Here is a 17671-nt window from a genome sequence, read left to right on the forward strand (position 1 = left end):
TAATACCTACCAAGAAAACATATATACTGGTTTTAGTATAAGATTCTCGATTTCGTAAAATAAATATATAACCTAATACTTTTTTACTACATGGGTACAAACCACCTTAGATATAGAACCTAGGATACATAAACCTCTTAATATAACACACTAAGTATAAAGTGGTCTTGGAAATATCATGTTTTTTCAGTCATTTTCTACGTCGTCAGGTTTCCGTGCCAAATGTTCACTTCGATGTCCTGCGTAAGTTTTTAGGTCAGTGTACACTTTAAATATATAATTGTTTTATATATTTCTTATATTTCTGTTTTAATTGCAAAATTGCAACTGCAAAATTAATTTAAATCTATTAAATTTCGTCTGACTGTAGCTTGAAAATGTGAATCATTTATATAAATAAGTACATTAAGGGTAAAATGTCATATTTACTAAAAAAATAAATGAAATGTATGTTAGGTCCTATTAAATATTTTCATTCCTTTCATTCATTGAAATTTGAAACAGGAGAAAAACGATAAAAACACTATCATCAACACCAGCCATCTTACTTTTATTTATGAAAACACCTTACTTTATGTATCTAGCTTTATAAAGATATACTTTTTTTACTTGACCTACTTCTATTAAAGTTTTATAATTTATTTAGATATTTTAAATTTATAACACTTTTAAACGTTTAATTGCGCAAAACTATATTTCACTTAACAAAATGTACCGTAGGAGCAACGTATATTATAGGACATATATGAGAGAAAAAAACATTTGCTTTTTAAAAATTCTTTAAAATGGTATACAAATATACAATAATAAATATTATCTTGGAAATAAAAAAAACAAGTTTACGCTCTACCGAGCATATAGCAGAGTAAGGAGAAAGAATTTAGTGTTAAGACACTCCGTTCCTCACTTACCGCCGTATTTTTGGAGGCATTGCATGTTGAATGGCGGTTCCAAATAATATGTTTATGAATATTTTCTCTTCAACTCTACTTGAAAAATACCTATTGTACCTTAAACTTTAATACCATAGTCTAAATTTATAATACAAAGTGTAACTTCAGAAACACGTGCACACAATATTGTTAACAGAAATCAGTGTAATATAATTGTGGAATGAAGACTAGAATGTTAGCTGCATTCCCGTTACGAAATTCCATACAAATGTAGTTAAATTCTATAATAGTTAAATACAAATAATCTGTTGGACTTAAAAAGCGGAGTGTCTTGATATTAGGTTCTCAACCAATTCTGCTATACGAGAAAATTGTAAAGCTACAAAAAAAATACATTTAATAATAGACAAAAATCCAGGCAACAGTTAGAAATAAATTAGTAGACAATATACATCCTTATCGCTTCACCGCAATGGTATATCTGAACCCTCTGAGCCATCCTGTCATTACGTTCAGATAAAAATATGCTGGTAGATTCCATAAAAGCCTTTGTAATTTGTTACCAATTTCATAATTCTATGTAAATGCAAATGATTCTTTATTTTTCGATATGTTAACGTTGAATATTGACGTGAATGATAATAGAGTCAATTGTTGATTGTAAAGTCTTTTTGTAAACATAAATTGAAGTCATAAGTGTGTGACTGTAAGCGCGACAGGTCGTGGGTTTGATTCCAACCCGAGGAGATAAAATATGTAATATTTCGTCGCTCTAGTAACAAATGTGTTAAAAAAATTAATAAAATTGTATTAATATAAAATATCAGCAATGTATAAAAGTAAAGAGACTAATTGCAACAGACAACCGACTGAGACGGACCGACGGACAACAAACTGATCCAATAAGGTATCCATTTTTATCTTTTGAGGTGATGAACTCTAAAAATATCAAATACTTGAATCTGTCTTGCCACAGTGTAAAAGAGACAATTGCGGGTTCGATGCCACTCGGGGAATATTTAAGTAATTTTCATTTCAGTGCCAGACGAGGCGCGGCGTTAAGTTCTGGCACTTAAAACAAAATGACTGGCTTTCTTCTGCCTAACCTACTAATACTGGTACGACAATGTAGGCACATCCCAATTATGTTATTAATATTTGATTGTGAATTGCTTGCTACATCAATTTTTATTTGATAAAATCTCAAAGTTTTTTAAACAGTTGTTCGTTGAAGTCTTTTTTAAGATATTTTTATGCTAACTGTACTCATGATAAACAATGATTGGATTGATAAATGGGAAAGTATACTAATTATACTTTTATTTTCCTCCGTTCGTCGGAGACCATCGTGTGCCCTTAATTTGCGCCACCCAACACGCGATTCTCTTAAACAAATGTAGAAAGTAGAGAATAGAACGACCACTACCAGCTAGTTTTCTCTGTTTAATTCATTTGATACAAAAAATGAGAGAAAATAAAAAAATAAACAAATTAAAGTAAAAGTTATCTAATGAAATACATAATTTTTCGGTTTTACTTATTAATGATAGAATTATTTATTAAATTAAGCAAAATATATATTTTTATAGAGCTACATGTACCACTTACCATTATTCCTAATAAAATAATAAAGTAACCGAATAAATATCAAAATCGTGAAAATTTCGCTACGAGCTACGTTACTGCCTACAATGCTACGCAAAGCTACGAAGTAATATCTATAAATATAAAACTGATTGACAGGCAATGCACAAATGAAGCTAAGCTACTGGACTAAAAGATAAGAAATATATGCACGTAAGTTATGGATGAATAAGAGAGGATTTCTCGCAACATCTACAGGAGGAGGAAAAAACTAAATTTTAATTTTTAAGTCTTGTGGTGGACACACGTACGATAAAGTTGCAGGCGATGAATACTGTCTATATTATATATTTTTTTTTATTTTTTCTCAGCTTCATGCTGTATATCGCATACAGCAGGATACGTAGACATAATCTGGAAATCTAGTGTTAAAACACTCCGTTCTCATTATGACACTTCCGTTCCGCACTTTACGCCGAATTCTGGAGTGTGGAATTGCGTGTTGAGTGTCGGATACAACGGAAAAAATGGAAAATAATTTAAATATAATCATTGACTCGAATGTTGATCGAACTCACAACTAACGCGCTTACGGTAGACGCTATCCCACTACACCACGACGACCTCGTCTAACGATTGTTATTTATTTCTATTAGAAATATAAATTCATATTAATATTAAATATTTTTAAAGAGCAATTCAATTTCTTTTTATTATTTTACACTATTGAGGTACTATAAAAGTATAATTTATAAACAAAAAATTAGTCATGAAATATTTCTGTTTCATTGTTAATATTGTTATCATTTAAAATGTATGTAGTAGGCGCATGTAAATTTAGTAGTAAGGTTGTCTTCGCTCCGTTGCTTTTAGGTTAGTAAGAACAAAAATAAAGTCATCAGTAGATGTCTATGCAAAACTGTTATAATTTCCCATTTCCTTAACGATCATTTGTGGATTTGTACTAAAATAAACAAAAAGAAAACACCGTAGTGGCAAAATTGGTATATATTTGCGTAACATTATCTCTAGAACGAGTGAAATTTAAAAAAAAAACACATTTTTACCATTTTAAAGTGTTATTCCACGCTTAGGAAAGAAAAATATATTTTTAGAAATGTATAAAAATTTTAAACATAGCGGGATTTGAACCCACGCCTCTTGGAAACCGTCCAATATTTAATACGTTTCTAAAAAAATATCTAAAAAGAACAACCAGAAAAAGAGAAAAAATATATAAAACACAAATAACAATATAAAATAAGGTAATTCTGTCCATCCAATTAAATACTAAAGTAAACAACTTATAAATAATAGTTTCTTAAGCCATAATAACTGGATACCCCGTATTTAGCCCCATGGAACGAGCCTTATGCATGGTGACGTCACCCCATGGTCGAGACATAAAAGCTCGGGGCGCGCGTTGCAGCCTTCAAAACAGTGCCAGGCTCCAAAGTGTAAAGACCCTCATACACTGGTACGTAAAAGTTTATATACATACTGAAAATGTGTTTTAAAATTTTTAGTAAATAAATAAAAATAATTGTTTAAGTAAAATTTTTGTATAGTAGTTCTAAAGTGATACATTACGGTTATTATTTATATATTATCAGGAATTTTGTCTTAAATAAAATATTTTTTCTTAATATGTTAAAAATATTACTAATTTAAAATTTATTATTTTTATAACGGTATCTTTTCTGAAATAACTATTAATACAATATTTTTCAATGTATGTGAATTAATTGTTATTTCTGAAAAAATACAGTGTACGTAAAATATAAATATATGTAGGTATATTTACATAATAAAAAACAACTTACATAGTTCTAAATTCTTTTAAATTTTTCTAAAGTTTGCCTAGTATTATTCTAAATAAAAAAGCTTTTTAAAAATATACAATTATAAGTTAAAACGCTGCTTCCACTTCCTTTACCTGTGTAAAATCATATAAAAAAGACATTATTGAAACTGAAAGTGTTATTATACATATTTAAATAGCGTAACCTTATAATGAGAAATGATTTTTAAATTTTACATTTATTACAAAATAAATTACCGTAATATTTTTTTTATTAGACGGTAAATGGCATACGTTGCTATCATTTATAGTCAGTCAATATTTTTTCCTCAAAAGTATTAAATATTACTTTTTTTATGTTATCTTTATTAATAAACTTGTATATGCATTTGTTTGTTTCATGCTGACTTACGTAAAAGACTTGTATAGACTAAAAAATATAAAACAATATACATTCGATAAAAAATATACAAGAATATTTAATTAAACTTAATACAGTTTTCATTTAAAGTGACAAAAAATGTAGCTTCGTTCGTTTCAGTTGGAAATATGTACAATTCTATTATGGCATCACAATACTATTATGCAAAACAATTTAATATTTTTAAGGAATAAATAAAAAAATACAGCAGCAATTTTTACATTTCAAATTTTATTTCACTTGATTTTTTTTAAAGTAATCAGTTTCACGCTATATCCCGCAGAGGGAACCTATTATTAAGACACTCCGTTTCCCACTCTCTGCCGAATTCTGGAGGTATTGCGTGTTAAACGGCAGAACTCAACACCGCGCTTTGTCTCGACACCAGAGCGAAGAAATGTAAATATAAACGTAAATAAATATTTAACTTCCTCGAGTGGGGATCGAACCCACAACCGACGCGTTACAGTCACACCCTTGTACCGCTGCGCCACGACGGCATCAATTTTTTGTTAACAATAAACAAAATTATAACTTAAAATTTATTGTTTTAAATTTAATAAATGAATAAAATTCTAATTCTAATATAGTAGCTTCTAATCAAAATTTTGTACTGAATTAATTAAAAACATTATTTGTGATAGTGAATTTAAATTTTAAATTGTTATATACAATTTGCTATTACATATATTTGCTCTACAGGAGGACATAACAGACGAACAATCAATATAAGATAACGATACCGTAGTAAGTAGATCTTCACATTGGAAGTGTTCCAATTTTTAAAAACAACATAATGCAATAGTTTTCGTAAAATTTTTACAGTAAAGACACTATCTAATCTACTTATATGCCAAATTTCAACAATTTCGTATACGCGTTCTGTCAGTCAGTCAGTACGGGAAGAGTGTTATAAATATGTACAGACAAAATTATAAAAAGTTCATAAATATTGTTAAAGCTAACATTATTCAAAGTAAAATATTTTAAACTTCATTTGACAGTTTCTTTGAGTAATTAGTATTTCACGAGGAAGAGCAGAAAATAACTGCATAATTGCAAATTATAACGTAAACAGCTAAAGTGACACAAAATTCTTCAAATTTTAATTAAAATTAACGTTCTATGAGATTTAAGTTGTTTATAAATAGTTTTAAAAAAACGCAACAGCTTATTTATTTATAACTAGATTTTGACCGCAGGTTCGTTTGTGTGAACTTTAAAACGTATTTTTATAAAATACTTTTTATACATTTTCCTAACCAAAAGAAGTTCCTGAGATTAGCGCGTTCAACAAAAGTAGTCTTAAGTATATATTATAGTAATAATCGCTACAGTAACGTTAATTTACTTTTATAAAAATATATTTCAACCATTTATAATTTTAACTTTTAATAATATATTTGAAAATGAATAGACAACAAAAGAGAAAGTTAATATATAATTAAACAATTATAAAACAATCATACGTTTGGAGCTTACTCAAAGGATAACATTTGAAATTAATAATTTTCTATTTCAACAACAAAGTGATAATCGAATGCTAATTCGAATGCTTCGCTTAGTTTATTTTAATATCTATTACGGACTCGTGGCCATTTTTCAAAGAAAATGTACAAATATTGTAAAAATGTCTAAAAAGTTTCCATATTCGTATCCTGGCTTAATCTGGCTTTTAATACAATATTATTGTATGGTCATCTAAAACTAAACTTTTTTCAGCTAGATACTGTATCCCGCATCCCCCTGTATAACAGAGTAGACAAAGGAAACTGATGGTAAGACTCTCCGCTTCCCATTCCCTTTTATTCTATGTTATATTTTAAAAAACACAAAACGGAAAAAGCCAGTTCAAATCAATATTTATATATTAAAAAAAGTTTCATATTACACATGACTTCTTTTCGTATTTTTCATTTTTTGATTTCCATGGAAAAACTGACGGTCTCTAAGGAGCGCGGTAGTCAAATGGAATACGTTACGGCTCTAGTAAACCATTTCTTTCAATATATGTGGTTAGAAGCAAAATTTTTTGTCGTTAGAACTATCGTTAAAACTGAACTACATACAAGGACAAGCATTAAAAAAAATATTTTTATTTTCAATTTTGGATGAAGAAATGAGTCCAAGCAATGCCTCGTCCGGCTGAAAATGGGAACAAAAGTGGGCAACTTCAGTTTCTATTTATTTTGACCAAATATTTCTAATTCATGGGATTTAAATTCATTACAATGGGATTACCCACCCCCAAACTTTGGAATATGCCTCTCAATTGTAATAAAAACAAAGTTATTATCAGAAAGTTTGAATTTTCATTAGTAAATAATACCTACAGCAGTTAATTTAAAATTTTACTGTAGGTAAAACTTTACCAAAAATTACCTAAGGCCAAGCCATATTGTTTTTTTTTTTTTACTTTTAAATTTTTTCCTCTAAGAATAGCTTACGGAATGGAAAATAATTATGCGAATCCCACAATACTAAAGGACAAACCTTAATTAAGACGATGCTGCCTTCGAATGGAAATGTAAAGATCGCTTATTTTTAGAATTTTATTTGTGGTAGGTACTCAAATACTATTAATTAGAACTTAATGACATCGGAATATCTTAACACTCCGTATTTAAAATAAATAATATTATAATAATAATTTAAATTCAAAGTAAGTACATACTCGTACTTAATTAAATCATTAACTGGTAACACTTAAATGATAATTTACAAGGCAAGGAACATATCGCGAACATGTTTTTTTAAATCTCAAGCAAACCCGTTCTCATTACGGAGATGTAAACACCAATTCATGTGTAATCGTCTCTGTAATTGTAATTTAATCAAATATCAAATGCTACAATGATTGTATTTAAAGCCTAACTCTACTGGGGCGAAGTTGATAAATGAATTAAATTACTCTTGATGGTTGTCGATTCGATTTTCACTCGAGAGAATTGTTATTAAACGTTCTTATCTAAATATTATTATTTCAATAAGCTGAAATTAATATCAAATATTTCAATCTATGGTTTCTTAAAACACAGAGAAAAAAGAAATTCTAAGTCAACATAATAAAAAGATACGTTTTTGCTCCATTTTGTATGAACTTCGCGTATTCAAAACCTATAGTACCTAAGCCTGTAGATTACTTCCCGTTGACCTACAGTTATAAAATTTGGCACGAAGTGAGAACTTACAATACAATTAAAGGATTTAATTAATTATTCACTGTCCAAAATTATCGTAACCTAAACAAGCTTAAATTTAATACAAGTATAGGAATCGAACCCACAGCCACCAATCCCATAATATATTTTACTTTTTTGCTTTCACTAACCCAAAACACCGCCTACAATAAAAATACCATACAAAATATTACAATTATATCCTAATTATTTCAGGCACATGTATCTGTAAAATGAAACATGAGCTTCCAAAGGGACCTTTTTATAAATATAAAGGGATTTATAATAAAACAAAAGGAGTTTACAGTGTGAAAACAATAATTATTATTATTATTTAGGTTCCTTTGTTTCAGCGATAATTAGGTACTTATAGCTCCCAGCGAAAAGGATTTTCAGTTCTTAAATTATCCTTAATTTGAAAGCTTAGGGTTATAACGTGTTTCTAATAATGTTTAGAGTGTAGCTAATTTTTATTTTTAATATAGAGGTTTAGTACTAGCGACTAAAGCTGACGGTGCTGGCAGTTCGTTTTTATATTTAAAAACTATCCCTAGTGAAATTATTTAAATTTACAAAATTAAAGCTATTTTAGCAGTTTTCTATATAGATTCTCGATTGTGTGTGGTTTTTTAATTTTTATTGCTTTTAAACATATTTCCCCGAGTGGGATTCGAACCCATACCCACTATCAATAGTGGAAAGTATTTAACGAAGTCTCAATGTCATAAAGTGATATCTTTACAAATATCTAGATATTTTCCATTCCAATGCACTTAGACAGCTGCGATAATAGTAACTTGTCATCAGCTTTATAGGTTTTACAAAACTTTTCTGAGAGGATTTCCTTATAAGTAATAAATCCATCTCATTATAATTTTAAATAGATTTCTTATTCAATATTTCATTATTATAGGAGTCAGATACGTTTGTGTCCTAAGTCGCGGTGTAAAGTTAGTAAATATTATCTATATATATATATATATAAAATCGAAAGGTCACTCACTCATCACGAAATCTCAGAAACTACATGTGTTAGGAATCTTAAATTTTGCATAGGAGTTACTTATAGGACGTAGGTGCTCGCTAAGACGGGAGTTTGCGATTTTCGACTTCTAAGGGGTTGTTTTTGGGGTTGAAAGTTTGTATGAAACTTAGTTACTACAGTTGCTAGGACTCTCAAATTTTGCATGGACGTCACTTATAGGACGTAGGTACTCACGGAGACGCAGGCGAAGCCGCGAGCGGGCCGCTAGTTGTAATATATAAGTTATATTGCTAGGTATAAAGTTTCATTAAAATCAATTTTGTAAATTATGCGTGGAATAAATATCCATCCTCACAATTTTTTATGTTTATAATATTAGTAGGATTGAAGATATATATAGCTCGTCTCTTTAGTGAAATTATGTATCCCTGAGTGGTATCTGAACCCACGACCTTCGCGATTACAGTAACAATAGTAATCAATAGTTGGAGATAATATTAAATTATTTAATATCGATAAGTAAATTATATTATTACTTACTTTATTTTTACAAATATCCAAAGGTTACATTTCATTCAGCCTTTGAGGTTCTTAGAGGATTACTTATCTCCATACAGATACTGACCACATTTACTTTTTACTAATCTTAATTCAAAAAATTATATTTGAAAGAAATCCCTTACGTTTTAAAATATAATCCGCTATATTTGGATATTTTCTTTTTGAAGGATTACCTATTATAGAAATATTCTAGTTAATAAGCTAAAATGTAGGAATATAATAAATAGTATAATATTTTCCGTTCCCCACTTTCCGCCGAATTTTTAACGCAAAAATAATCTTGCACGCTCTTGACAGCAATCTTTAATGACATTCGAACCTGCAACTCCTTCACTATCAACCATTATTTATTTTTTAAAAGATAAATCAAAGATTAATATTGAAATGCAATGATGCACTATCAGGGCAGGGCACGTTACAGCACCCGACAGCCCCGGCATCCGACAGCCCCCGATATAAAACAATAGATGTTCTCACATAATGTATGAATAATATATTTCATTAGAAACAATAGGATTATAATATGAAATATGTTAATTAAATGTTTCTACTCTCTGAAGTAAGTACTTTTATTACTTGACTTATGTATGTGTAGATTAACATTTAGAAATGCTTAATTTTGTAATAATATTATTAATTTTTTTTTTTATAAATATTATATTATTTTTTTGATAACTGAATACTTCAATTCAAAACGTGATGTCTCGAAAATCTATATCTATATTTATATAAAAGGATTTGTCCTCACTGACTGAGGTAAGACGCACGCACAGCCGTAACCGCTGATGGTAGAAACGTGAAATTTAGACAAAAGTTTACTTTCATAATCTGGACATCCACTAAGAAGGGATTTTGAAAAATTTTAACCCTAAAGGAGTGAAATAGGGGTTGAAAGTTTGTATGGAAAAAAATTTAAATCGGCACCAATTTTTATAAAATTGTAAATTCAGACTCTTAAAAATATTTCATTGAACACGTGTTTCATGGTTTATTAGAATTCACCCCTAAAGGTGCAAATAAGCAAGCGAAGCTGCGCGCGTCCGCTAGTTCAATATAATTTTCAATAGAATAGTTATTGAACTGCAACCATTCGTTTGTGGTTAATGTTAAAGTTTCTACTTGTAAACACAAAGTATTAATCCCTAGTTGTTTTAAACAACAGTATTTCAAATATGGGAATTATTATTATAAAGTTTTAGAGTATTATAATAAGTTTCTAGGTATTTTATCTCTAGTGGTATTAACATTTTTTTTAAATAAAATGTTTTAAGGAATAATAAAATTAATAAAATTCTATTTAGTTTAGTAATTTTTATAACTAATATTTAGAAATAGTTTTTGGTTTAAATTTAAGATTAAGATTAAAATCAACTAAGCATCCAAAATATGACTTTCTTTATTATTATCACATTTTTTGTTGAAAATTTTAAGAAAAGACTAATTAATAGTAGAGAAAATTATGAAGTTTTTAACGAATTCCATTCCAATTTCCATTAAAACATAATTCTCATACAGTTTATGTTGACTTATAATATTATAGTGCCACATTCTCAGGTGAAGTTGTCTCAGAAAATTACCAGTCAATCGTTACTCTGATTGAGAGAACAAACTTGTCTACACTTCAGCTTCCTAAGCAACTCTACGTAACTTGGTTTTGGAGAAATTTGTGCACATACATACATACATATGTATATGAAATCTAACAGTTTATCTAATTTTGTGTTAGAATTTACAATTTGAATCTTTGGTATTAGGCACGTCGTCGATGTTTTAGTTTTGACGTTTATTAAATTTATTTATGTCTTTAAAATTTATTTATGAAAAGTAACTAATGTAGTTTCACTAGCCTAACAATTTCAACTTAAATACAGAGAAGATATAACTTTGTTCAAATAGACTTTGGCCTGTTTAGAAGCTACCATAGAAAGGAAAGGGGTTCTGTGAAGTGCTGGTAAGAAAAAAGAAATAACTCTTCGCATTCTTGATACGCAACACAGAAAAAAAAACAGATTTTAGATATAGAATATAACTAATATTCTTTTTAATCAAGCACATCCCTACTGATTTACATTAGTGGTAAAGCAATTTCTAGAATATACTATTATCTTGTCTTATATTTCGCAGTACAGACAAGATAGAAGCTCAACTATTACAATATCTGGCTGCCTCTTAGCTTAATCAACATTACTAAAATTATTAAGTGCTGTTCAGTTATTATGCACAACGGCTTTGGCTTAGGAACTACTATATTATTTAGAGCACTGCATCTATAAATTATAATAGAAATGTGTTAAACTGTAAATGTATATTTATTATATAAATTATATATCTGATTTTACTAAGGAAATCGTGGCATAGGGTTACAATCGAACTAAACACGACAGTTATGGGTTCGTTTCCCACTTGAAAGATTGAAATATTTATCCTTTTTTATTTCCTCCTTATCAAGTCCTCTAAGGCACGTCCATTTACCACTTTCCGCAGAATAATTGGAACTCATCGCCGCGCTTTGCCCTGTTACCAGAACGAGAAAATGATAATATTAAATATTTAATTCTCCAAATCGAACTCCCACCCGTCACGTTTAAATTAGCAAGTTTGTGCCCCTGCGCCACTACGGCTTTAATATTATTTAATATGTATCTGTCATATAGCTTATTAAAAAATATATTATAATAAATTTTAAGTAAAATAAACGGAAGGAGGATACAGCCGTGGGGTCCAATTTATCATTTTAATTGTTTTTGGCACCCACTTATACATTTTCTACCGAAATTGGCTGCAAGTTAGTTTTCGAAGTTTGATTATATTCAACGTTTTTGAATGATCCTCCAATGATCTTTTACTTTTAATTTTTACTCTATTTGTAAGGGGATGTTATCTAATTGTATATGAGACGGTCGTCATTTCGAATCCCCGTCTTAAATTCTCTTTGTCTACTCTGAAGTCTGTAATACATGCATAATACTTAAACAGAAGTATGTATAGATACATAATTATTTTCATAATACATATCTTGCGGCGGTTAGTTCCGCGGCGGAAGTGCTTTAACACTAGGTTCTCAGATTTCCTCGATTATCACGTACGGAATAAAATATGAAATTAAAATTTTAACTTAAGTTTTATAAAATATATACTGATGGTAAAAAGGGGTAGAGGTTGCCACCGACGCAACGTGGCGCGTCTCCATAGAATATTCAAATTTAAAAAATATCACGAACGAGGGTGTTTGGTTAAATAATAAAACAAAGAGCTTTTGCACAAAAAATTGATGGCTTTATTTAAAAGAATTCTTATTATTAATACTAGTCGTTGCCGGCAACTTCGTTTGCGTCTACTTTGAGATGTAAAAAGGAAAATTGCGTTTTTTTTCCGTTCCCGCTCCCGTGAGAATTTTGAAATCTTTTCTTAAAATAGGTACTTTACTCTTAACCTACCTTACATTATCCTTATATTTTACATGTCTTTCTTTATTCTCTAAATCCAGTAGATTCGTCTGTGCGTTGCTGTCTATCAATTCCTCAATAACGGAAGATTCTCATATGTTTTTACTAGCGCTACAATTTTTACGTTCATCCCGCATTAAGACATTACGTATTCCGCTTTCCGATCGAATTCCAGACATTGCGTTGTAATGGTTCAACATCGAAACTCAACACCGTATTTTCGTTAACCAGACCAAAATATTTTTTCCCACAAATGTAAATCGAACCCTCAACCAAGCGTAGCGTCTATAGTCAGTTGCTGTCGTAGCAAGGGTTATTTAATTACGTCAAAATCAATATTTCATTAATAAAAATTCATTTAATATCTGAATGATTTTATAAACATTAACCCCATAAATAAAACAACTGCGACCATTCTCAATATATCTCATAAACACGAGTAGTAAAACTTTGAGTGTCAGTTATTTTATGATCCTTTTGAATGGACTAATTCGTTCTTTATGCCCGTTTTATCTTTTAGTCGCTTACGAGTGCGGATTCATTCAGTGATCTCGTTTTGTTGTAATAAAAATATATATTATAAAAACTTACTTTAGATGAGTTTTGAATTATATAGATATGAAGGCGAGGGCCGTAGGTAACCTAGCCCTTGCTAGGGATTTTTACATAAGTACATATTTTATCAACGGCGTTGAATACCGCCAGTCGGCCGAAACTGGGTAACATATTGTCTTGAAACTAGTAGTCGTCTGCCTACCACGGTATGTGTGGGATATAGCGGAAGCTGAAAAAAAATATCAATTTAGAATCTTGTATTCCGTGAATTGGCCAGACTAGACTATAGCTAGGTTTTACGAGCGGTTTCATTTTCTATATACTTTTAGAATATTTTAGTTATTCAGTAATAAAAAAAAATATTGTGAAAACGCTTTAAAAAAACAATAAAAATCGATAGAGATACCGCGCTTTTGCCTCGTTACCAGACCGAAGAAATAAAAATATTAAATATTTAATTCCCTCGAATGATAATCGAACCGACAGCTGTCGCGTTAAGAGTTGCACGCTTGTGCCACTGCCTCAACAACAAATATTTTAATAAAATAGGGAAAGATAAACAACGTTTAAAGTAATTTGCAAATTTTAATAGAATGTATGGAATTAGAATAATAAAGTTAGTTCGCCAAGTTTAAGTTAACTGAATCAATATCTGTTAAGCACTATGCAAATCTACAGAAAGCGTCGTCTAATACAATTTACTAAATTAAATGTAATTGCTCAATTACGGTGGCTCAGGGTGAACTTTTAGCGAGTACCTAGTATTGTGTACAAATTGTTTTGGGTTCGAATATGCATATATTATTTGTATAGAATTTATATAATTTAAACTTTTTAATTAAAAAGTTTTTGATTTATAATTCTTTATAATTGAATACATTTGAACTTTAAATTTAGTTTTTTCTTGACTTTAATTAATACTACATTAATTAATGATACTACGGAACCTTACTTACAATTCGATTCGCACTTGGTATATTGATTTAACTATGAAACAAGGGAGTAGTATTTAATTTGTTTCTATTAGTTTGTGGTTCAGTTGTTGTCGTAGTTCTGTAAACAGTCTGTCACAATGTAAGTTTACTTAAACGGAACTAATTCTATGTCTATGTTTCATTTTAGTTTTTCTTCTGCATTATCACGTATAGATAAAAAATGTCTAATGATAAGTCTCTTTCTTCTCTACTTTTTCTTAGCAAGTTAAAAATTTTGTTGAATATATTAAGGATTTACGCAATGCGCAAATAAAGATTCAAATATGGTTCACAGATTAATAGTTGAAAAGTAAGTCCCGACTACCGGCGCCGTCATGTCTGTAGCGTTGACCTTCTGTCGGATGACGACCTTTCAGGAAATACCGCGTTCCTTGCAGTTTTCAAGGATATGGTGTTTTGCTAAACAATATTGACGGTTATTAGAAATTTGTTGTAGTCTTTGTGGTGCAGATGTCGTTTAGTTTATAATCATCTTTATAGATTCGCTTATACTATTAAGCAATGAATTATAATTTTATAATTGTTATAATATTTTGAAACAGTACTGGATTGCCCAACACAACTGAGTTCAGGCAGATGAATACCATTAAAAAATATTATATTAGTACGAAAACAAGTGTTGGAATATATGAAACAAAATAATATATTATAAAACAAGAACTTCCTAGTGAAGTGTTAAACACTAGCACTTTAGGTAACACCCCTCTTTGCGTGTGGTTTTATGAAAAAAAAATTGAAATAGTTTTACTTTTCTGTATACCAAATGCCTTTCAAGAAATTAACTTTCAAAGTAGTTTGTGACGTGACATTTTAATGAACAGCTTCTTTTGCGTAGTGTTACATGAATAGGATTGAAATTAACATTTAAATATATATAGCAGTAAACTTTTGCACGTGTAGAAAGTTATGAGCATTGGATGTTTCTAAAAAATAATAAATTTTAATTTTACAAACTTAAATTCTTTAATCAGAACGAGGAAAAAAATAGGAGTCGAATTATGATAAATAATACTAAATAACTACTAAAAACTAATAAATTAAGAACTGAGGAATGTGATGTTCTTCTTCTTTTTCAATTTATTTAAGCTTATTTATTTCTTACAGACCGAGAAAGAATCATGAATAGAAGTATGTTAGCAGTAGTTTTCATCTGCCTGATCTCAGATGTGTTGGGCAATCCAGTTCGAAGATCACCAGATCTGGAAGCTCGTCGTAGGAGTGCCATCGATAGGAGTATGATACGGTAAAAAATAGATTATACAATATAGACAAACAGATACAATATAGAGTAGATATTTATATTAATTACAGAGATATCTGATATTTTTGGGGTAATAATGTTAATTTTTTTGATTTTGCAGTCTCAGCTATTACACGTAAAAACAAACCATTTGAGAACTAATATCACACACTATTTATAAACTAATACATACAACTTTTAAGCTTAATCTCAGAATGTCAATTAATAATAAGCTTTCACCTGCAGATTTGGTAGATCGTACCCACCAGAACCTTCCGCATCTGACATTCGGGAAGCTTTACAGCGTCCAACTCGAAGAGGCAACAGTTTCTTACGCTTTGGTCGATCTCAACCCATGACCTTCACTACCGACGACCTCATATCTTTGCTCAGAACTTATGAAGATGAATACGATGGCCCAGTATCTAAAAGAGTTTCAAACTTCGTAAGACTAGGACGTGACCCTAAATTTATCAGACTTGGCAGATCCACTGATGAGGATAAACCTGGCTATGAACAAAGTTCCGAGCTAGTTGTAAGTGGCTATCCCCAAAGAAAAAGCAGAGCTAGGGACCACTTTATAAGGCTTGGTAGGGACAGTGAGGAATTGAGGGAGAATGACATGGAAGAAGTTGCCGAAAGGAAGAAGAGATCGACTGAATGCCACGACTGTGAGGCGTAATTTTATTTGTAATCTAATCAAAGCCATACGTGATCCCTAATATTTTAGTGCCAAAGATTTACCGAAAATAGCCTAAGTACATGTAGTTAGATACAATTTTTTTTACTATTTTAATATTATAATTATTTTTAATGTGTTTTTACATTTTATTCAATTTCTTTTTATGTTATTTGTCTGTATTCTGATAACCCTAGTCATTTTGAGTTAAACATTCGTTAATTATTTATTTTAAAAATATTTTGTGTATTATAATAATTTTATAAATAATATTTTAATATTTTATGATATTGTTTAAATTTTAAAATTAAAAATACGATATGGAGAGAATATGTAGCAGAGATGTATCCATGTTTATAAATTATTATAAGAGTTTTTAAATAAATATAAATATTATTATAATCGATGTTTCTTGTCTATAGACGTAAAGCAAAATACGCTTTTACCGTTTCAAAGATTTGCCACCAATTTTAAAGTAAGAGGCTCTATATAAATATTTTCATGTGAACCTTAATTATTGAATTTAAAATTTAACATAGTCAAAATCACTACTGGACCCTATCCTATAAGGCCTCTTATACGTCAATTATCTATTCAGTTTAGTAGAATTTGTAACTGAATTACTACTTTAAGAAGATTTTTAAGTTGAACTTTACATACAAGCTTACATTTATTTTGATTTACAATACAATTAAAATATTTTATGCCTCAGTACAAGCTTATGAGGCAGTAGTCGGAAAAATTTTGTTAATTAATCTAGTAGAATTTTGTTTTTTTAAGTTAATACTTCTCATGCTATACGAATCTTAAGATTTTCTAAATAATATATTTTCAGTGCTTGTATCCAACAAGGCTGGGCTAAACGGATACTCGTACTGAACTAGAAATTATAATATAATATAATTTAATATAATAAAAAATGTTAAATTTGATGTCACATATTAACTGTTGAAATATAGAATAAAAGGCATACATGTAACAGAAGTATTTTTCCTGGTTTTATTTATGTGGAAATAAAGTCGTGTTACATTGATTATTGTTGAGTTTTAACACCCTCTTCCTGGACGAAAGTTATAAAAAAATCTAAATAATAATAAAAATATAAAAATGTTATAGTAATTTTAATATTTATACTATTATTTACTTTTATTTAAACTAAAAAAGTATCGTAGCTTTATCGTTATAAGGTCGGCACTTAATTTTCAGTGTAGAACTTAATTACGTAGAACTTAATTTTCAGTGTAGAATCAACGATAGAGAAAAACTAATAGCAAGTCACTCTGTGTTATAAATATACTGTAATAAGTATTTTTAAAATGAAAGATAGACAAA

At 29.5% G+C, this 17671-nt stretch overlaps 1 protein-coding gene across 1 annotated transcript; it reads left to right on the plus strand.

Annotated features, from left to right (window-relative positions):
* The first annotated feature begins 3920 nt into the window (after positions 1-3920).
* On the plus strand, positions 3921-17335 carry FMRFa (FMRFamide related propeptide). The gene is made up of 3 exons (XM_085196352.1): positions 3921-3954; positions 15525-15663; positions 15907-17335. The coding sequence occupies exons 2-3, from the start codon at positions 15539-15541 to the stop codon at positions 16340-16342; spliced, it is 561 nt and encodes a 186-aa protein (XP_085052478.1). The 5' UTR covers positions 3921-3954; positions 15525-15538; the 3' UTR covers positions 16343-17335.
* Positions 17336-17671: the final 336 nt, after the last annotated feature.

This window comes from Heliconius melpomene, chromosome 13, assembly GCF_056956725.1.
Source record: "Heliconius melpomene rosina isolate 202511_hmr_F chromosome 13, ASM5695672v1, whole genome shotgun sequence".
Taxonomy (NCBI): Eukaryota; Metazoa; Arthropoda; class Insecta; order Lepidoptera; family Nymphalidae; genus Heliconius; species Heliconius melpomene.

Coding starts and splice junctions, on each gene's coding strand:
- FMRFa (XM_085196352.1), top strand. CDS start 15,539: ATGAATAGAAGTATGTTAGCAGTAGTTTTCATCTGCCTGATCTCAGAT. Junction 15,664..15,906: donor ATCGATAGGAGTATGATACG/GTAAAAAATAGA, acceptor TTTCACCTGCAG/ATTTGGTAGATCGTACCCAC.